The sequence below is a fragment of the Aptenodytes forsteri genome, unplaced genomic scaffold, assembly GCF_000699145.1.
Source record: "Aptenodytes forsteri isolate BGI_AS27 unplaced genomic scaffold, ASM69914v1 Scaffold257, whole genome shotgun sequence".
Lineage (NCBI taxonomy): Eukaryota > Metazoa > Chordata > Aves > Sphenisciformes > Spheniscidae > Aptenodytes > Aptenodytes forsteri.
Window position 1 is genome coordinate 6,265,216 of NW_008795194.1, and position 18,025 is coordinate 6,283,240.

Consider the following 18,025-nt stretch of genomic DNA (forward strand, 5'->3'; position numbering starts at 1 on the left):
TAAAAAAAAAAAAAAAAAAAAAAAAAAAAAAAAAAAAAAAAAAATCACTAAACCTGAACATCCAACTTTTCTTTTTTTTTTTTTTCTTTTTCTTTTTTTTTTTAAACTTATTCAACATTTTATCAAGCTACTCTTTCAGGCCCAGAGTTTTTCACCCTCAAACCCAGGGAGAGCTGCAAGAACATAAAAAATTAAAAGAAATAGAGATGAACATGTAAACATGGGAATTTGCAAAGTACACATCCACTTAGATGAATGGCAGAGGAAAAGTCAGCCATTCGTTACAACTTCAATTATCCTATACCATGTACTTAAGAGCTTTCTGTTTTCAGTATAGCTTTCACGATCTCTCAGAGAGAGGTGCTGTATACCGCATTTACTGAAGTGAAAAGACAAATAATGCGTGCGCATTCCACCACTCCTCCATCACCAGTAAGAGACTTACTCATCCAGACCCTCCTTGGCACTCCCAGCTTGTGATGCAGCACCGGGTCCCCTCACTTATGGACCAGACATTGCTCACTCATCACACAGAAAGAGAGATGGGATAGCACAGCACTGGGAGAAAAAGACATATTCTTCCTACGCTACTGATGAAGAACAAAGACCGAGAGTCAACAGACTTGCTCAGCCTCAGAGACGAAGTGGAAAAAACCTCACCAGTTCTCAGATCTCTCTAGCATCTTGCACTAATAATCTGTCATTTTGGGGGGACAGAGAGGCAATTTGATCATAGAATCATTTAGGTTGGAAAAGACCTTTAAGATCATCAAGTCCAACCATTAACCTAGCACTGCCAAGTCCCACTAAACCATGTCCCTAAGTGCCACGTCTACATGTTTTTTGAATACCTCCAGGGATGGTGACTCAACCACTTCCCTGGGCAGCATATTCCAATGCTTGATAACCTTTTCGGTGAAGAAATTTTTCCTAATAAATTTTGCTGGAGCATGTCCAAAGAAGAGCAACGAAGCTGGTGAAGGGTCTAGAGAACAAGTCTTATGAGGAGCAGCTGAGGGAACTGGGGTTGTTTAGTCTGCAGAAAATAGATGGGCTTCCACAAATGGATGACTCAGAGCAAAAAGAGGTAAGACAACAAAAGAGATGGAGAAAATTACACCTTCACTTTGGATTTGTTGGTTTTGTTGTTGGCTTTTTCCCTGCTTCTTAACACATCTGGTCATGACTGACTTTTGGATGCAAACAGTTGAATCCTGTCCATGCACACAGTACTCAGCAAACAGAATAGCACAGCATCAAGTGATGCACATTGGCTGTTACCTCTCTGTGCATTAGGCAAGGATTTTTCACTTTGTGTCTCTCATTCTCAACCTGCTGCTGCTGCTGAGAAATACTGTATTTGTTTTCACATTTTGAAAGTCAGGAATTTTGAGTTCTTTCATAGATATTTTATTTTTTATTGCACTAAAGTATCACCAGCTGCTCTGCTAAAGAAAGTCAGACTCTTCTTTGTGGTATCCAGTGAAAGCACAAGAGACAATGGGCACATAAAGAAATACAATTAATTCTATCAAAACATAAGCAGCAACTTTCTTACTATAAGGGTGATCAAATACTGGAAGAGGTTGCCCAGAGAGGTGGTGCAGCCTCCAAGCAGCAACTACTATAAGGGTGATCAAATACTGGAAGAGGTTGCCCAGAGAGGTGGTGCAGCCTCCATCCCATCCTATGCATATACTCAAAACCTGACTGGACACAGACCTGATAACCTGCTCTAGTTGGTTGGAAGATACCTCAGCTGTTCTGTGATTCTGTGAAAGTCATTAATTTTACACACTACCCAGGACGAAAATAACACATACTATGTTTCTTTTATATTGTACTCTGTTTGGGTACGATTCCTCTAAACTATTTCATCCTCACATGACAAGCTGCCAGCAACAAGTTTCTATCACAAAGAAAACTGATGCATGTAACTTTTGTTTTCTGAATTTCCATTAATCTCTCTCCTATAACAACATTTTCTGCATTAAAACACTCTATTTCATCATCTGTGGATAACTCTCTCTCATTATCCCTTCCTCTCAGTCTACGTGAAATCACATCTGAAACGACAAAAATTGTGACTGTCTCACTGGAAAGAGAAAAGCCCTGCTCAAATAAACCTGGATGAAGAAATATTCATGGCTATTGAATCCTTCAGAACTTCTGTTTAAAACATTGCATTTTTATTTTGAAAGCAGAAAGCTGCATTCATTATGCGGGGGTTTAAAACCTATCATGACAGAGATGCCAGGCTCTTTGCATTTACTCTGTATTTCTCCTTAGCTGATTCTGTTGTATTACAGCACTTTACCAACATTGTTCATCAGTACACGCTACCTCCCTTCTGCAGGAGTATGAACCAGAGACGAAGGTTCCCAAGCAACACTTCAGTCTCTTGTTCCCAGAACGATGCCCAGCCTTTTAGTTCACAGTCTTCCCTAGTCAATCTAATCAATTTACACTGCAATTCAGACTCCCTGGCTATAAAATGACACTAACACACACACGTCTAATATAAGACTCTTCAATCCTCTGAATTATAGTTAAAACCTATTGAAATACTGTGTCTTTGGTGATGGTGATAAAGCAAACTTCACTAAGCTGTGTTTAGAAAGACTCAAAGCTAAATGAAACTAATTTTCACTTTAAATCTGATTTTGACACTGACATACCATTACTGTTGAAGCTTTTCATATAATGCGTGCATGCTTTTCTCCTATCTAGACATACTTCATTAGAGAAATTTTTTTTTATTCTGTTTACATTAGAAAGACTCAAAGCTAAATGAAACTAATTTTCACTTTAAATCTGATTTTGACACTGACATACCATTACTGTTGTGAAGCTTTTTATAATGCGTGCATGCTTTTCTCCTATCTAGACATACTTCATTAGAGAAATTTTTTTTTATATTGTTTACAAAGAAGATTAGAAAGTATTGCACCTTTCATATAAATAAAATAGAAAGCATTGCACCTTTCATATAAATAAAAAAACTACAATCCAACAACCTGAAAATTTGTAGTCATCAGTCTCAACCCATAAGAACAGTAAAAATACCTGCAAGAAGAGATGGTGGGAAATACAATGCTTTACAGGTAAGGGATTTGACACTAGATGAGACTTAGATCACTCCCATACGGTTTCAAATTCTTCCTCTGCAGTTTACAGAGCCCAAAAAGATTAGGTTTCCAAGTAGGAAGAAAGCGCATCCTGAAAATAATTATTCCTACAAGGCATGGCTATTTTCAACCTCAAAATACATATATAGGCAAACCCATTTAAAAACAAAGAAACAAAAAAAACTGGCTGCTGACTAAATGGCAAAGGCAAAAAGAGAAGGAAAAAAAATTAAAAATGATATGCCAAGTACACTCAGCTATGTGTTTGCTGTTGCTGATCCACCCCACAGAGCACATTGCGTGCCATTTGCTTTGCTCCAGGTGGGTGAACCCAGGAGCGAGAGGCACACAGAAGCCCATGCACAGTCATTTTTCTCTCTCATTGCTCTCTCTCGAGCTCTCCTTCTTAGTGTACATTTTCACTTCTTTCTGCTGTACCAATGCTGTTATCTGTGATGCAACAATATATGAAGCAAATTCAGGAAAGTCACAGTGGGAAATTTTTCAAGCCAGTTAGCCGTGGTATATCCCTGAATTGAGCAAGGCAGGTTAACTAGATAAGCCTTGCATCTTTCAGAGAAGCAGGATCAAAGCAGATAACTAATTTGTAATGATATGCAATTCCTCACCACAAATGGAGATGCAAATTTAAAAAACCACACTGAAAATATATGGCGTAATTAATTCAGTCGCTATAAGACACAACATATCTGGTTGTTGCATTTATGTTCTTCCAATACGGTAACACAAACATCTAAGGGAGAAGAAACCTAATTTTCATTTATGCAGCTCACACCTATCAAGGGCAGCTAGTTAAGCCAATAGGCTTTGGTACTGAGTTATTAAGAATATGATTTAAATTAACAGTTATTCAGAAAACAACAATATCAAAAAACATTTTACTGCAGTGGAAAAAAGCACACATGATATGTTTCAGCTGCATACAATCTGTTCAGCTGTACAGTTCAACACAATTCAAACAAAATTACAGCTTGCAAATCAGGTATTACTGCAGGCCTTTGCAAAGATACTTTTACTAAGAGATTCCTTCTTGTTTCATTAGAATGGCTCGAGGAAGCAAGAGACAGCATTAAGTCAAGCTGTGAGTCACTAGGTAATACAGATCTCTCACACAAAAAAAAGTATCTGAAAGTGATTTTAATATTCAATTTAAAAAAAAAACCAAGAAGTTAATTTACCTACTAAAGCTGCTGATAATCATGAGCCAATTTTGTGAATATTTGCACAGATGAGGAGACCTAATCATTTGGTTGAGACCACTCATAGGAACGGTACAGAAGGAAGAGGTCAGGAATTACCTGAGTACATGTTACCAACACTACAATAACTTGTAAATAATAAATGATAATGATATTTCTTCAAATAAATAAGTACTTTGGGACACAGAACGTCTGGTTTCAAGTTGCTCTTACAGGTGAACAACACAGAAACCAGAAATTATCAAGATTCCAATTCAAAGGAAATACAGAGTGTATCGTGATATCCTGACAATAAATATGTTTCTTTACAATGAGGTGATATGAAAAATGGATGAGAGCGCATGTCTAGTTTAGTGCAAGGGTTTCATACCAAAACATCCTACTTACTGTAGTAGAAATGCATCTCAAATTCAACACACATTCAAATCTTCACAGGACCTACTCAGGCCCCTCCAAACCAAACTCTGTCCCTCTCCGGTCATTCTCTTCTTTTCTTAAGGACACAGGAGAGCCTCATGTCCTGCTGCATCTACCCTAATAACTACAGGTAGCACTACAATTTCTTCAACAGGATCCTTCAAACATCCCATGTTTTTTCCTCTTCCCCAGGGCCCTTTTCCCTTGCTGTTTGCCCAGAACTACTGGCATATATCCTGGCTCCTCACAGCCCTTAGTGCATGGCAGCACTCCCGCCCCTCATTTCATCTCATCTTGGGCATCTGCCCATTTTCCTGCCACTCCAAATTCTTCTTACCCAAAATGAAACAAACACCAATAAGGAGTCTTCTCTTGCTTGCCCCCGAGAAATAAATCCCTTCTGCCAGATACATGCCGTTTCCCTCTGCTAATTCCTCCAAAAATTGGACAGGGTTTCTACCTGTCAATTATTTCTCTTTAGAGGTGACGGGCTGAAAGTAATGTCACTTCTTAGAGTCAGTAGGTGGATGAAGCTTTTGGCAACTCTCCCAGAAACCCTTTTCTTGTTTCTGCAAGATACTGCTGGGGCAAAGTTGCTAATCTACAACTGTGCTGCAAATCGCAGCCCAAGAACATATGTTCTTGTGCTGTCAAGAGAGAGAACTGCAGTGAAAACATTACATAGTGCCAACCGCCCACAAAAGATATATGGGTGCTCAAGCCCAATGCACTGAGCAGAAAATTAAGATTGTTCTCATTGCTTTGCTTGAAACGTCTGTGTCATCTATAATCAACGAAACAGTCTGGAACAAAGCACAGCCATCTCTCTTTGTTATCTGAGTAGCTGAAGAAAACAACCTAACATAAGAAAAGTAGTGAGGACTTGTTATAGTTCAAATAACCAAAATACATTTGTAAAAATTCAGTGTTAGTACTTCGGTCAGTGACTGGTGACAGACACTTCAAAAATGCACCTTTTAGAATAATACTACAAATGAAATTATTGCTAACACTGGGAAAGGAAAGGAGAATTCTTAATATCCATTCCTAAGAGACACAGGATTCACTACAAAATCTTGACTCTCATGAAGAAATCAAGATGCTGAAAACAAGCAATTATTATTTAATTCCAGTTGTTTACTGCATCTTACCTATTAAAAATAGCGCACTCAGTGATCTGCTCTATTCAAAGGATCAATGTATAGAGTGTGCAAAAAAGGTAAAAGAAATTATCAGTATCTATTGTACTAACTAAGCGACATTAGTTCTTTCCGATCTTCTTGATTTAATGTTCTCTTGTGCCTTGCTTCCCATCACTACATGAGATCACGTGTTCCTTTCCAGTTTGGTCACCATGCTCCAGTAGACATGAAATATTTTCACGAAAATCAAGAGTAAGTACGTGCTGAACAACTAATGATGCAAGAAGACTAGTGTGAAAGATTAGCTGCTGTTCAATTCTCTCCAATTTCTGCTAACTTCAGACACTCAAAGGAATCTGATTATGCTATGTATGGCCCTCCGTATCTATGCTTGTGGAGTAATGAAGTGCAGTCTCATTATGATTTCAGAAAAATTAACTGAAAACATTAACACTTCAAATGGATTACATTATAATTTTTCTTCTCCAAATCACAATAGTATAAAAGATACTTTTCAAAACAACATGCACTTCTGTGCCACACCAGTACAAGTGACAGAAAATATACTATTACCTACCCGAAATCCCGATCAAGCAGAGACCTAACGATACCATGTTAAACTGACTCCTCTGTAAGAATGTGGACCTCAATGCCTATGACCACTGTACTTTTATAGATGTTTTTGAAATAACCAAAAGCCCACCGAAGATAGTTCAGTTCATTAGCAGCATGTAAAGACTTCTTTATTTGGGGTGTGGGAGTCCTGGATGCAAAGTCTTTGTTTGCATTTATACTGTAGTTTGCATTACTACACAGAATTAATAATAATAAAGAAAAAAAAGCTATAAGCTGCATATTTTCCAACAGGATTTTGTGCTGTGCAGTTGGAATGGTAACCAAAAGTGCAACTGTCTTTAAAAATTACTCATTTCTATTGGAAAATATACATATGTTTTTCCTTTTGAGTTTGTTTGCAAGTTACTGTCACAATTATGGGCAATGTCAGGGGCTGTACAAAAGGGAGTATTTCTTCCAAATTTAGCTATAAGCTGCATATTTTCCAACAGGATTTTGTGCTGTGCAGTTGGAATGGTAACCAAAAGTGCAACTGTCTTTAAAAATTACTCATTTCTATTGGAAAATATACATATGTTTTTCCTTTTGAGTTTGTTTGCAAGTTACTGTCACAATTATGGGCAATGTCAGGGGCTGTACAAAAGGGAGTATTTCTTCCAAATTTTTTTTCAATAATGCAATGAGAGCTTCCTGCTGACTTCTCTAGCTAATAATGTGAATCATGTAGAGATACTTAAATCATATCGGAAAAATGAAGGAAAAAATACTCACTCTGCATTTCACTGTTTTAGTTTTAAGAATGTTATCAAGGAGAGACAGTATTTGCAATTTGTGTTTTGTATTACTTGACTAGTGCATCAGAAAGTAAATACTAGCAATGCTATGTCAGAAAAGCAGATTATTCATTGACATTAGGACTTCTATAAGGAGATCAGGAAAAATCATTATAGACATGACCTATTTGCATTCAAAGAAAACACATGACAGCATTTAGGCCCTGCTTTGCACAGTAATGAGTAATCAGAGCTTCAACTACAGTTAATGGCAGAATCAAGTTTTTAGAGCCCCTGCTGTGGGCATCACTGAGAGTCTCCTGAGGACAGCACACGTGTGCGACTCAAACACTCCTCTGCTGATGTCGGGATTTGGTGGACAAGGTTGGAAAACACAAGTTTAAAGCAGGAGCAGGTGAGAGAAGGACAAAACAACAATTCAAGATTCATGCACGTTTGTCATTTATTGGATAAAGAGGAGGAAAGAAATATACCTTTCTTTCATGAGCACTGGGTACACCAGGAGTGTTCTGCTTGAGAAAGCCTGCCGTTGTGGACCACCTTGTAGGGTTTTTCCGTGAAGGCTCTTCTGAAGAAAAATTTGTGTCACTTACAGAGGTTGAGAGGCCAATCAGTGCAGGGTCACTACTACGTCGGACATGAAGAGGCATATCTGAAGAATAAAACAGACAGTAAATAAACACTGACTAGATTTAAAATGTTTTTCACATAAGAAAAATATTTTTTCAAGCTCTGGATGGGTGGTTTTGACCAAATGTGGTTTTACAGAGTAAGGAGTTATTGACCTCAGCATAGTTCCTCAAGGACAAGGTCTGTTTCCTCAAAACCACAGCCTTGCCGCTTGGCCGCACGAGGAGAAAACGAGGGCCAAATCAAGCTCTTTGAACCTAACACAGCTCGTTGGCTTTCCAAGTACAAACACGGCATCGCTACTATCTGTCGGTTGTTGTGTAAAATAAAAAAAACAGCGCAAGCTTGAACAACGAAGAGGCTAAGGTGACTTACAGGTGTTTTGAAGAGCAAGTAGCCAAATGCCTAAATTCAACAGCCTGGTGACAATTAAGGGGTGGTCTAGGACAATGCATCCCCCACCCCACTGCCATGGCTGCAGCATGGGCACTGCCAGCACAACATGCTTGCAAGAAGCTGTGCAACAGCTTCTTTGCAGCAAAAGGCAGCCTCCTCACCTTCTAAAATATAGTCTCCATTTCCTTCTCAAAAATCGCGGAAGTGATTTCTATTCTGCATTATTCCTTTGCCTCTTCCTGACAGCTGAAACAAGATCTGTGCTGATTTACCCTGATTCCCTTAACCTTCCAGTTGGCATGACTGACAGGAGAAAAATATTTCATTAGTAATAAACAATGAAGCAGGCAGGTAGACTGATTGGAAAGAGATAGGGGTTTTTTTTAATACATGTAGGGGTCAAATCCATTCTGGAAACTTTGATGGCACATTAAAGTTAGTTTCTCTTGAAATACAACTTAGTTTTTTCCAATTTCATTTATTATCCTACAACAAATATCCACACATCTACCGTCTCCTTGCCCAAACAGAAGTTTCATTGCCTGTATTTGCGACCTCTTAGCACTCTCCCACTCAGCATCAGAACGGAGGGGATGTGATTTATCAGTTGTATTTCTCTTTACTGCTGCACTGGGAACCTTGACTGCAAAGTGGAAAAGGAAAAGGTGAAAGCTATGACATGTAAGCAGCAGAGTCACTGGGCGACACCTGAGAATGAAAACCAGGCTATTTTTTAATGCTTTGATGAAACAGTTCCTGAGGGAGCTGAAGGTGCACGTCTCACAATACTAGCAGGAAAACACAATGACAGGAGTTTAAGTGACTAGTCTTAGGTTCTACAATAGCTTTATGTTAACATTATGTATAACAGTATTAAAATATAGAATCTTATTTTGCATGGCATTATAAAGACAGTGCGAAATACAGCAAGTCATGCCACAGAGAAAATGTGTGAGAATTTTTTAATTTTTTTTTTTAACAACTAGGACTCGCGCTGCTGAGGTAGGCACAAGTGTTACAGGTGAAACACCAAACAGTCATTCTATTTCATGTCCGCCCTGGTATACAAGAATAACAGAGAATTAATTTATGTTTTTTCCCACAATCGTTGTACTATTTCTCTTTCTTTTGAAAATTCTTTTTTTACTATTATTTTCATAACAAAAATATTCACAAGAGTTAATTTCTAGAAAATAAAATGGGTTTTTTTATAAATATATACATTTGTACATATTTTTATATATATAACAGAACTAGAAGCAATTAAAAGAGTATTTCAGGAAAGAACACTTTAATTACACAGAAAAGTATTTATGGTCTGAGTTAACTCTACTTCAATTTTGAAAACACAGTATATACTCATAAACTCATAATAGAGGGTTTTTCTTTGATTGCCTTGTCTTCAACTACTTCAAGTTTCATGAAGCAGCTGAGGGTAAAGCCTCTCATTTCCCCCTAGATGGCAAACATAATAAAGTACATATCAAATCACAAGAGATCTCTGTAACAAAGGTGGCACAGCTGCAGTCCCAGCCACGGCCCCACAAAGCGTAATGAAGTGACCCATTAACAGCGGTGCCTGTGCTGCTGGCTTAGCCCTGAACATACACTCTCATTTATCAGATTAGCCTGGCCAAGAAAGTGGCTCTGCGCTACGTAGTGCCACTTAAGAAAAATACCAATCTATATTTGTTCCAAGCAGCAGCCCATGCATATTATCCTGCTTGCCTTAGCTACCCACCCTACAACAGAGAATTACAATTTTCAAACATGAGTTCACTTGCTCCTTATGCTCGTACATCTATATATAAGCACGGTGATAGCAAAATGTTCTTGTATTTTTACACCCTTTCTTCAAATTACTTGACAAAACAAAAGTTCAGTTGGGTGAACTTCTGTAAGAAGAGAAGACGAATTGCCAACAAAGAAAGAAAGGAAGAAACTGGAACTCAAGTCAGCACTTCTGGAGGAGAGCAAGCAATTATCTCGGCCTTGCCTTTGTTTTGTAGCGAAAACCCGACAGTTTGCACCATGCTAAGTAGCAGAGACTTTTCACAATACAGAAAGTTAATTATGCAATGGAATTCCCAAATATAATATGCTCCAGAGAAAACATTAACATGAGAAGTTTCTCGACAAAATCTGTTTGCTGATGAGCCACCTTTAATATGACCCATTTCATTTTAGTAAGGTTAGTTACTGAGGTATTTTCAGACATTTATTGAACACTTCTCCAAATCTTAAAAAGAAAAAAAAGTATTCTGTCAATACAAAGATACAACATGATCAATTCTAGTCTCTCCTTATGAAAATGGTTCCAAGGAAAAGTGATTTGTATTACTAACCAAACTTCACAATAAAGTGAATTATAAAAGTCAATAATTCGGGTGTGTTGGATCTATGTATTTCACAGTTAAACTAGAAATTTAAACATACGGTAATTTCTTTTTTTTATTGCTGGAATGGGACAAGCACATGGAGCTAGCTCTAGCGTATGCTGCTTGGCAATAGTCAATACCGCTCCAGGTATTAATCCAAGAATTAAATCTTATTCACACTATATTAACCACAAGTTGTAAATATAATCTCCTGCATTCCTGTCTCCAATTCGATTCTGAGAGACCATTCTAACTCAGTTTTCATACTCTCCATTAACACAACAACAAAAAAGAATATATTGAAAAGATTTTTCTACCAATATATTCTCGGTTACAATCTTCTGGTTTACCTGAATTTATAGATTTGAAGAGGATATACTTTGAAATATTAAAAGGAAAATCAAAGGAAAGGAACTTAATAATTAAACCACAAGATGAAGTACGCATGGGACCGATGCAATGTCACTGATTCCAGGATGATGGCTGATACCGTTTGAAGTCTGTGGTTTCTTTGAAGAGTGGATAAAACAGCAATGAACTCTAATCACAAGGCTTCAAATTCTCTGTGGCACTAATGCACTGTAAATATTGATTTGCTTCTGCAGCTAAGGTGCCTTTTAAATAAGCACTTGAAACGGTAAATCTAATAAGGAATTACAGGAAGTTTTAAAAGTCTAAGAATTAAAGAAAAATTAAATTAAAAATCATGAAAGTTACCACTAACTCAGTTCTTGAGCCACACTCAAGGACTTGAAGTATTCAGCAACGAGTTCAACACTATAACGTCAGAAAGAATTATGTGTGACAGAGAACCCCATTAAGTTATGTATATAGCCACAGTTCTGCTAGAAAATGGTTATTTGTAGGATAAATCCAAGCTGGATAACAAAATGCTCACATTCATAATCATGAAAATCTGACTGGAAGTCTCATTTTATTAAAAGCAACAGCAGTTTCACTATAAATTATGAAACCAGCCAATATACATTTTATAACCATCTTTAAATGTTAAGAACACAGAGTTGTACCCTTCCTTCCTGCCAGCAGTTCCATTTTTATTTTAAAAGGGTCATCACCTTCTCCGATTTTCAAATATGCTCACGAGCAAAAGCATTTGAGGATCTGGCAAATTTCATCCATAAAGCTGAATACGTCGTCCTGCATGCAGGCATTTAGCACAAAGGATGGTGGTCTCAGAGCAGAGCTAATATATACCTTCCCCTACCAATTTCCTCTCAGATGTCAGCTTGGAGGGCACGACTAGAAAAATACACACATATATTTATATAGCATAACCAAGACAATTTTACTCTGAAGATTTCAACTGATGTTTCAGCTCCTCAGTGCCACTGGCAGCTTGCACAGTTTGGTGTGCAGTGAATTTAAGGCACAGAAATGAAAAATGATCTTATGGTTGTTTCTGGCCACCTCACACAGACCATCAGGCCCACAACTGATGAGTAGACTTGAACAGGACTTCCCCCCACCCTTTACACTCAAGAGTCTTCTCTGGGAAAACAGTGATTTAGTAAAACCAAAAAACTCTGTGGGAAAGAGTAGCTTTCAACAAGGAAGTTGCTCGGAATTTCTGAAAGTGAGCCTGTAGATATGTTGAGGTGAGTTGTATACACAATACATACAGAAAGCCTACCTCAGCACCAAGAAACCTGTCTGGGCGTGGGAGACAGAGACTCAACAGTTTTACTGCTTGTGTCGCCCATCCAGCTCATCGTACCACTCAAATCCTCATCTGGAGTTCAAGCGGAAGGATGAATCAGGGTCATCCTGGGGCTCAGGAAAGCAGGACTGCTTCCTTCAGCTTAAAGTACTTGAAACTACAAGTTAAGACTTTGTCTATATTGAACTGAAATAGCTTTTAAAAAAATATTTAGATTAGCCTTGAGTTTCACACTCCAGCACAGCTCCCCGAACTCTGGTTCCAATTTGAATAGGTTCAGTTCAGCCCCTTGTTCCACTCAGTTGGACACAGCGAGAGCCAAACATTCCTTATGACCTTCAAAAGCTCAAATCCCCAAATTAGTTCAACTTTCGTTCTTGCAAACCGCTAGAGACAAGACGATGGTAACTTCCAAAGACCACTGAGGCTGTTGCAAACTGGACTACCACACAGGTTTTCAAAGCTTTTTCTCTTCAGATAGAAGAAAAACAGTTGGAGACAAAACCCAGCTGATTGTGAACTTACCTACAAACAGCATTAAACCCTAGCAGCAGCTAACATAAGCCAGCACTTCTCTAAGATTAACAAAACAGTGCAAATCAAATGTAGGCATCTTGAATTAGAAAAGAAAAAATATTAAAAACATAAGCAGTTCCAAGAGGTGAAGAACTACTCCCCGACAACTGCGTCATCTGTCCTGCAGAAGTAAACTCAGGTATGCTATATGGAGATGGCTGCTGGGAGGGATGTGCAACAGTAGCACTGCAAAGCTACCACCAATTGCAGATCTTTTCAGAAACATACTTTTGGACATGACAGCAAAGGAAGAAGATACATATATACACCACCGGCTCTCTCTTCATGGCCTAGAGCAGTGTTTTCCTCTCCCCTAGAATCCATTCCACTTTTAAGTAATGATTATTTAATAAAACAATTTGCAGCATTTCCCAAAATGAATACTCTTTACTTGGTCAAAATCTTCAGAATTTTTTTTTTCTAAATTTGTATTATTTTCCCCAAGTTTATCCTCCTGTTACTAGTTATCTCCCCTTCACTTACAAAACTATCTTTTCTTTTCACGTGTCACAGACAATTATAGCATTTCTGCCCTAAACAGTGCTGCACAGCACATAACTTCACCTCTGCCTCTCTTAATTCTCTATTGCTGTTCATTTTTGTAAATATTATTCTGGTCTTAACTTGTTCAGAAGACACCTAGAATAGTGTATTTCACTTATGAAATACCCTGAGTGCTGTCTTACAAGGAGTATCCTCCCTGTCTTTTTTTTGAACTTTGACACTAATACATAGTCAACAATAATCATATTTAGGTATTTTATTGTCATGGTATCAATCCAGAACATCCACAGAAATCCTAAAACTTTTTCTATAGCCTCACTTCAGCATCTTTGTCTTGTTAATTAAAGTATATGTTCAGTTTAGATCAATATTCTTATACATTAGCTTCTATTTATTCAGGCTGAATTAAACTGTACTTTTCCAGTATGTGTACTACATCTCTGTTGGGTTATTTATCTTTCTTCTATTCATATTAGTCTCCTTTCCTAGTTTATCAACATCTGGAAATTTAATTAACATACTATTTACAGTACTGCTTCTCCCAGATTTAAAGATGTTAAATAAAACCAAAACTAACAGGAATCCTCATGACACCCTACCGGACAACAATCTCTAGACTAAGACTGCCTCCCACTTTTAAGATTTCTACGCTGATTTTCAAACCATATGGAAGTGTTTATGGTCACATTAACTTGGAATTTCCAGGACGCTTAAATTTCTATCAAATGCTTTAACATTTGCTAATATTATATCAATCGTGCATCATTCACCTACAAATGCCAGCTATCTAGTGTTCGCAGCTCTCCATTTCAGAATTACAAAAAAGCTTAAGATGACATAGTTTAGATAATTTTCTCTACTTGACAATATGTTTATGCTTTAAAACGTCAACTTCTAAAATGAACTTCTCTGCATTCAGAACTTTTGGTTAAATAACAAGACTGCAATGGAATGGCAATTCCTCTTACAGAGAAAAAAAAAAGTCATTGTTAACTTCACACAATTCCAGATATTTATAACTACTTCATGTACAAACCTGTTTTCAGTTATTCTTCTAGCTATTCATCTTCAAACAACAGCTTATGTACTTCCTCACAGACATATTTTCAGTGTTATCAAATATTGTTCTCTGCTTTCTTATTTCTTTAGCTTTAAAATGGCACATTTATAAGCATTCACACATTAAAATCATGACAAATCACAATTATTCTGTTTTCCTCATACCACTGCCCCATGCAGTTGGAGATCTGGCAGGCCGCCACATGAGGAGTGGGGCAAAGGCTGCACCACGGCACTAAAAATGCACAACAAGGTCTAGTAGATGGCAGATGAACGAGGCAGGTTGTGGGACTCTTACACTCAGCCTGCAAAATCTGACAGGTATGCATATGTCCCTAACCATCACATAAGTTTAAGAGAAAATACACTTGGCTGTATAAAATATACAAACAAAAACCCACTGCATGCTAGCATACCTTTAAGAAATACAAGACACTATATTAGCATGCCTATGAGCAAAAATGACTCATAGAAAGCAAGAACATCTCTGGAAGAATGGACAGCAGTGAAAAGAATACAACCAAGCCACCAAAAAAAGTCTTATTACAAAGCAAAATAAAGAAGAAAAGTCCTTACCTTCTCAGTATCATTTTCAATTTCTTTTAATAGAACCTGTTTTCCATTTTCCCAACCATGACTGCTCAATGACTTTGAAATTCAAAAATAAGAAAACATCAACCTGCCACAGTTATATTTTAATAATGAGGTAATGTTAAATCCTTATCTTGAAAGGCCTTTAAAATAACAATCTTCCTTCTATTTCTCTAATATTCTTTCTTCTCACTTTTGAATACTGAGATCCAGGAGGAAAAAGATGATTGCACCTTGAAACTCAATTTACTTAGACACTGACTTTTAAAGCTAATTAGAGAAAGATCTTTAAAACTGAAATTAAAATTTAATTACCTACCCCCTCTCCGTCTCCTTTCTCCGGGCTTTTTTTCTAAAATGCAAATATCTTTGCATGCCAAAAGAAAAGACAAAAATGTCAGATCTTACAAATGTTCTAGTCGTCTCTGTCAAAAAATTATGTTTCAGTATGTTTTAATGAGCTGCAGTCTCAGTTTTTTGGGTACATTCTTCACTGATTTCCTTAAAACACGCTGGATTACCTCTTTACCTATTTTCACACTATTGCTACAAATATAGGAAAAATGCACTTCTAGTCCCCCAGATGTTACAAATTTTTTGCAAAATAGCATCCTGCTCATTACTTCTTCAAACACTTGTGTGACAGTAGAAGCATCATCAGCTTTGCTACTGCTGAAGTTTTTTTGCTTACATCAAAGATCATGCCCTGCTAATAAGACTCTGATTGATATTTAGTTATATTATAATGAAGACACTGTGTTTTGTATCTGCATTCACAAGTCATTTTGCAGTGCAGGCAAGAGTTTGCAGTGACAGGAGCAAATTCCTAGCTGCTCTGAGTTGACAAGACTTCACCCCTCTGAGACAGAGGAAGTTGGCAGTTATTTTTCTTACCACAACTTTGAAAAATCCCCTAAAACTGAATGGTAAAATTGCTCCTGTTAGCGAACATAATGCAGTGATGTGAAAACTGTGTATTAGTTATGGTCTAAATGCTTTGGGTAGGCTCAGAAACACCCACTTAGAGGAAGAAGTTTGCAACTTTTTCCTGGACAGAAGGGAAGAAATATAGATGCAACAATAGGATTTAGATTGTAAGTCGAAGAGGTCAGTTGGGAATAACCAGGAATGATATAATGTGTATAATATAGGTTACGGTTCTTTCATCAGTGAGTTTCAGCCGGAGAAAACCTGGTGTGGTTGCCAATGTTGTGACCCCCTTCTGGTCCCCAGGCCATCACTGTGCCTTTGTATGACGGAAAGGGGTGGGTAGAAGTGCCATTACTCTGCAGTACCAGATATTAGGGGTTCAGAACTACTTGTCAGTCTCTATCCGTTTCTGACTTATACTAGCATCAACTTTCTATCAACATCTGTTGCTGACACAGCCTTGTGCATCGCTGCATCACCTCATATGTGGGATGGGAATTCCTATGTGGATCATATCCAGATACCAAAGAGTTAAACATGCTTAATTGCAATTCAGCAGGTATATGTGTAATTAGCAAGGGACTTGTTGGTACACAAGTCCTTATAAAGCTGGTAAGGGCATCTCTCTCCTTCCCTACTCTCCATCAGAACCTAATGCCGCATCCACTGGCTCTCGAATTACGGCATTAACTAACTTTTCAAAAAGGTAATGGTCTGAACTGCCCCAGAGGGCTGCGGGGCCCCTGTGCTGCCCATCAGCATCGCCTCTGCAGCTCCTGCCCGGTGAAAGAAACCCTGCCCACCAGCTATTTCCTGGGCAAACAGCAACGAAATTAAAACCTACAGCATTTCTACTGGGGTTTAGAAGGGGGAAAAAACAGCCAAACTTCTGGATTAGTAAAGACATCACAACGGGACCATCACCGAATAGTCCAGCATTTAAACAGGGTATGGTAAATAACGGGCAGCAGTGGGATGCTATCGGTATCTTAACTGTGTGAACTGTGAACAAGTTATTTATGATGGTTGTTTACCTCATTTATGTTTGAAAAAGTGAGGGAAGAGGTATTTCTTTGCCAGCCATCAGATGAATATTCCATCTTTCAAAGTTTTTGGCTGTTAATCTGGCAAACCTCCACGTTTCTGTGGAGCAGAACCTCCTCACCGTGGAGAGGGCACTGGGCACCTGGCCTCTCCTCCCTGCAGGCTGGGGTGAGCATGGCCGGCTCCAGCCTCGCTCCACTCCGGAGAAGTACAGGAATCATCAAAAACCCAGCTAGGGTTTTTCTGAGATATAAAAATGATCACTTACATCCAGCTCACAGGCTACTGTCAGGCTGGAGAAGGCAACAATTTTGGGATATTAGCACCCGGAGGTGGATCTGAACCTGCGTTACCTAAAATCCACATAGCTTCATTTAGACAGATTTTTAACTGAAGCATAATAGTTATGACAGCCAAGAAAACTTGGCTACAATCATTTAAAGGAGGTTTTTTTGGTCAGAAATTATCTGTGTATGTATTTTCATAGCTACATGCACAAAATTTTAAAAAAAAGGACGTGTGGGAAGGAACAGCCTCTACTGCACACTACCGAGTTTCCAAAAGCCCCAGCCTCTACTGCACACTACCGAGTTTCCAACACGGCAAAAAAAAAAAATTACAACTAAGATCTATAATAGGATAGAATGAACATAGTCCTGAACAACTATTAAAAATTACTAACAGCTTCTGCAATTTTAATGGCACTTGTTCTTGTTTCCATGACAGAAACATTTACTAGGATTATTAGAAACATGTTGGTACATTCATGATACATGCTCTCATTTAAAGTATTACCAGATCTCTGTGAATTAACATTTCGATGAGCTCATATCTGCTGCTGATGACCAAGAAGAGTAGAAGATCTCAAGCAGAACTAGGAAAAGGCCATGTCATGCCACCCCAGGTGCTCAGATAGACAATTTTTAGCAGAAGGCTCTTCTGCACACAGGGACTCATACAGC

General features: G+C 38.1%; 1 protein-coding gene across 1 annotated transcript in view; it reads right to left on the reverse strand.

Moving 5' to 3' along the window:
* Window positions 1–18,025, reverse strand: part of PARD3 (par-3 family cell polarity regulator) — a 428,182-nt gene that overhangs the window by 279,595 nt on the left and 130,562 nt on the right. Inside the window, exon 3 of the mRNA XM_019471891.1 lies at window positions 7,751–7,929. Within this exon, the coding sequence (XP_019327436.1) occupies window positions 7,751–7,929 (179 nt within the window). The remainder of the gene's footprint in view (window positions 1–7,750; window positions 7,930–18,025) is intronic.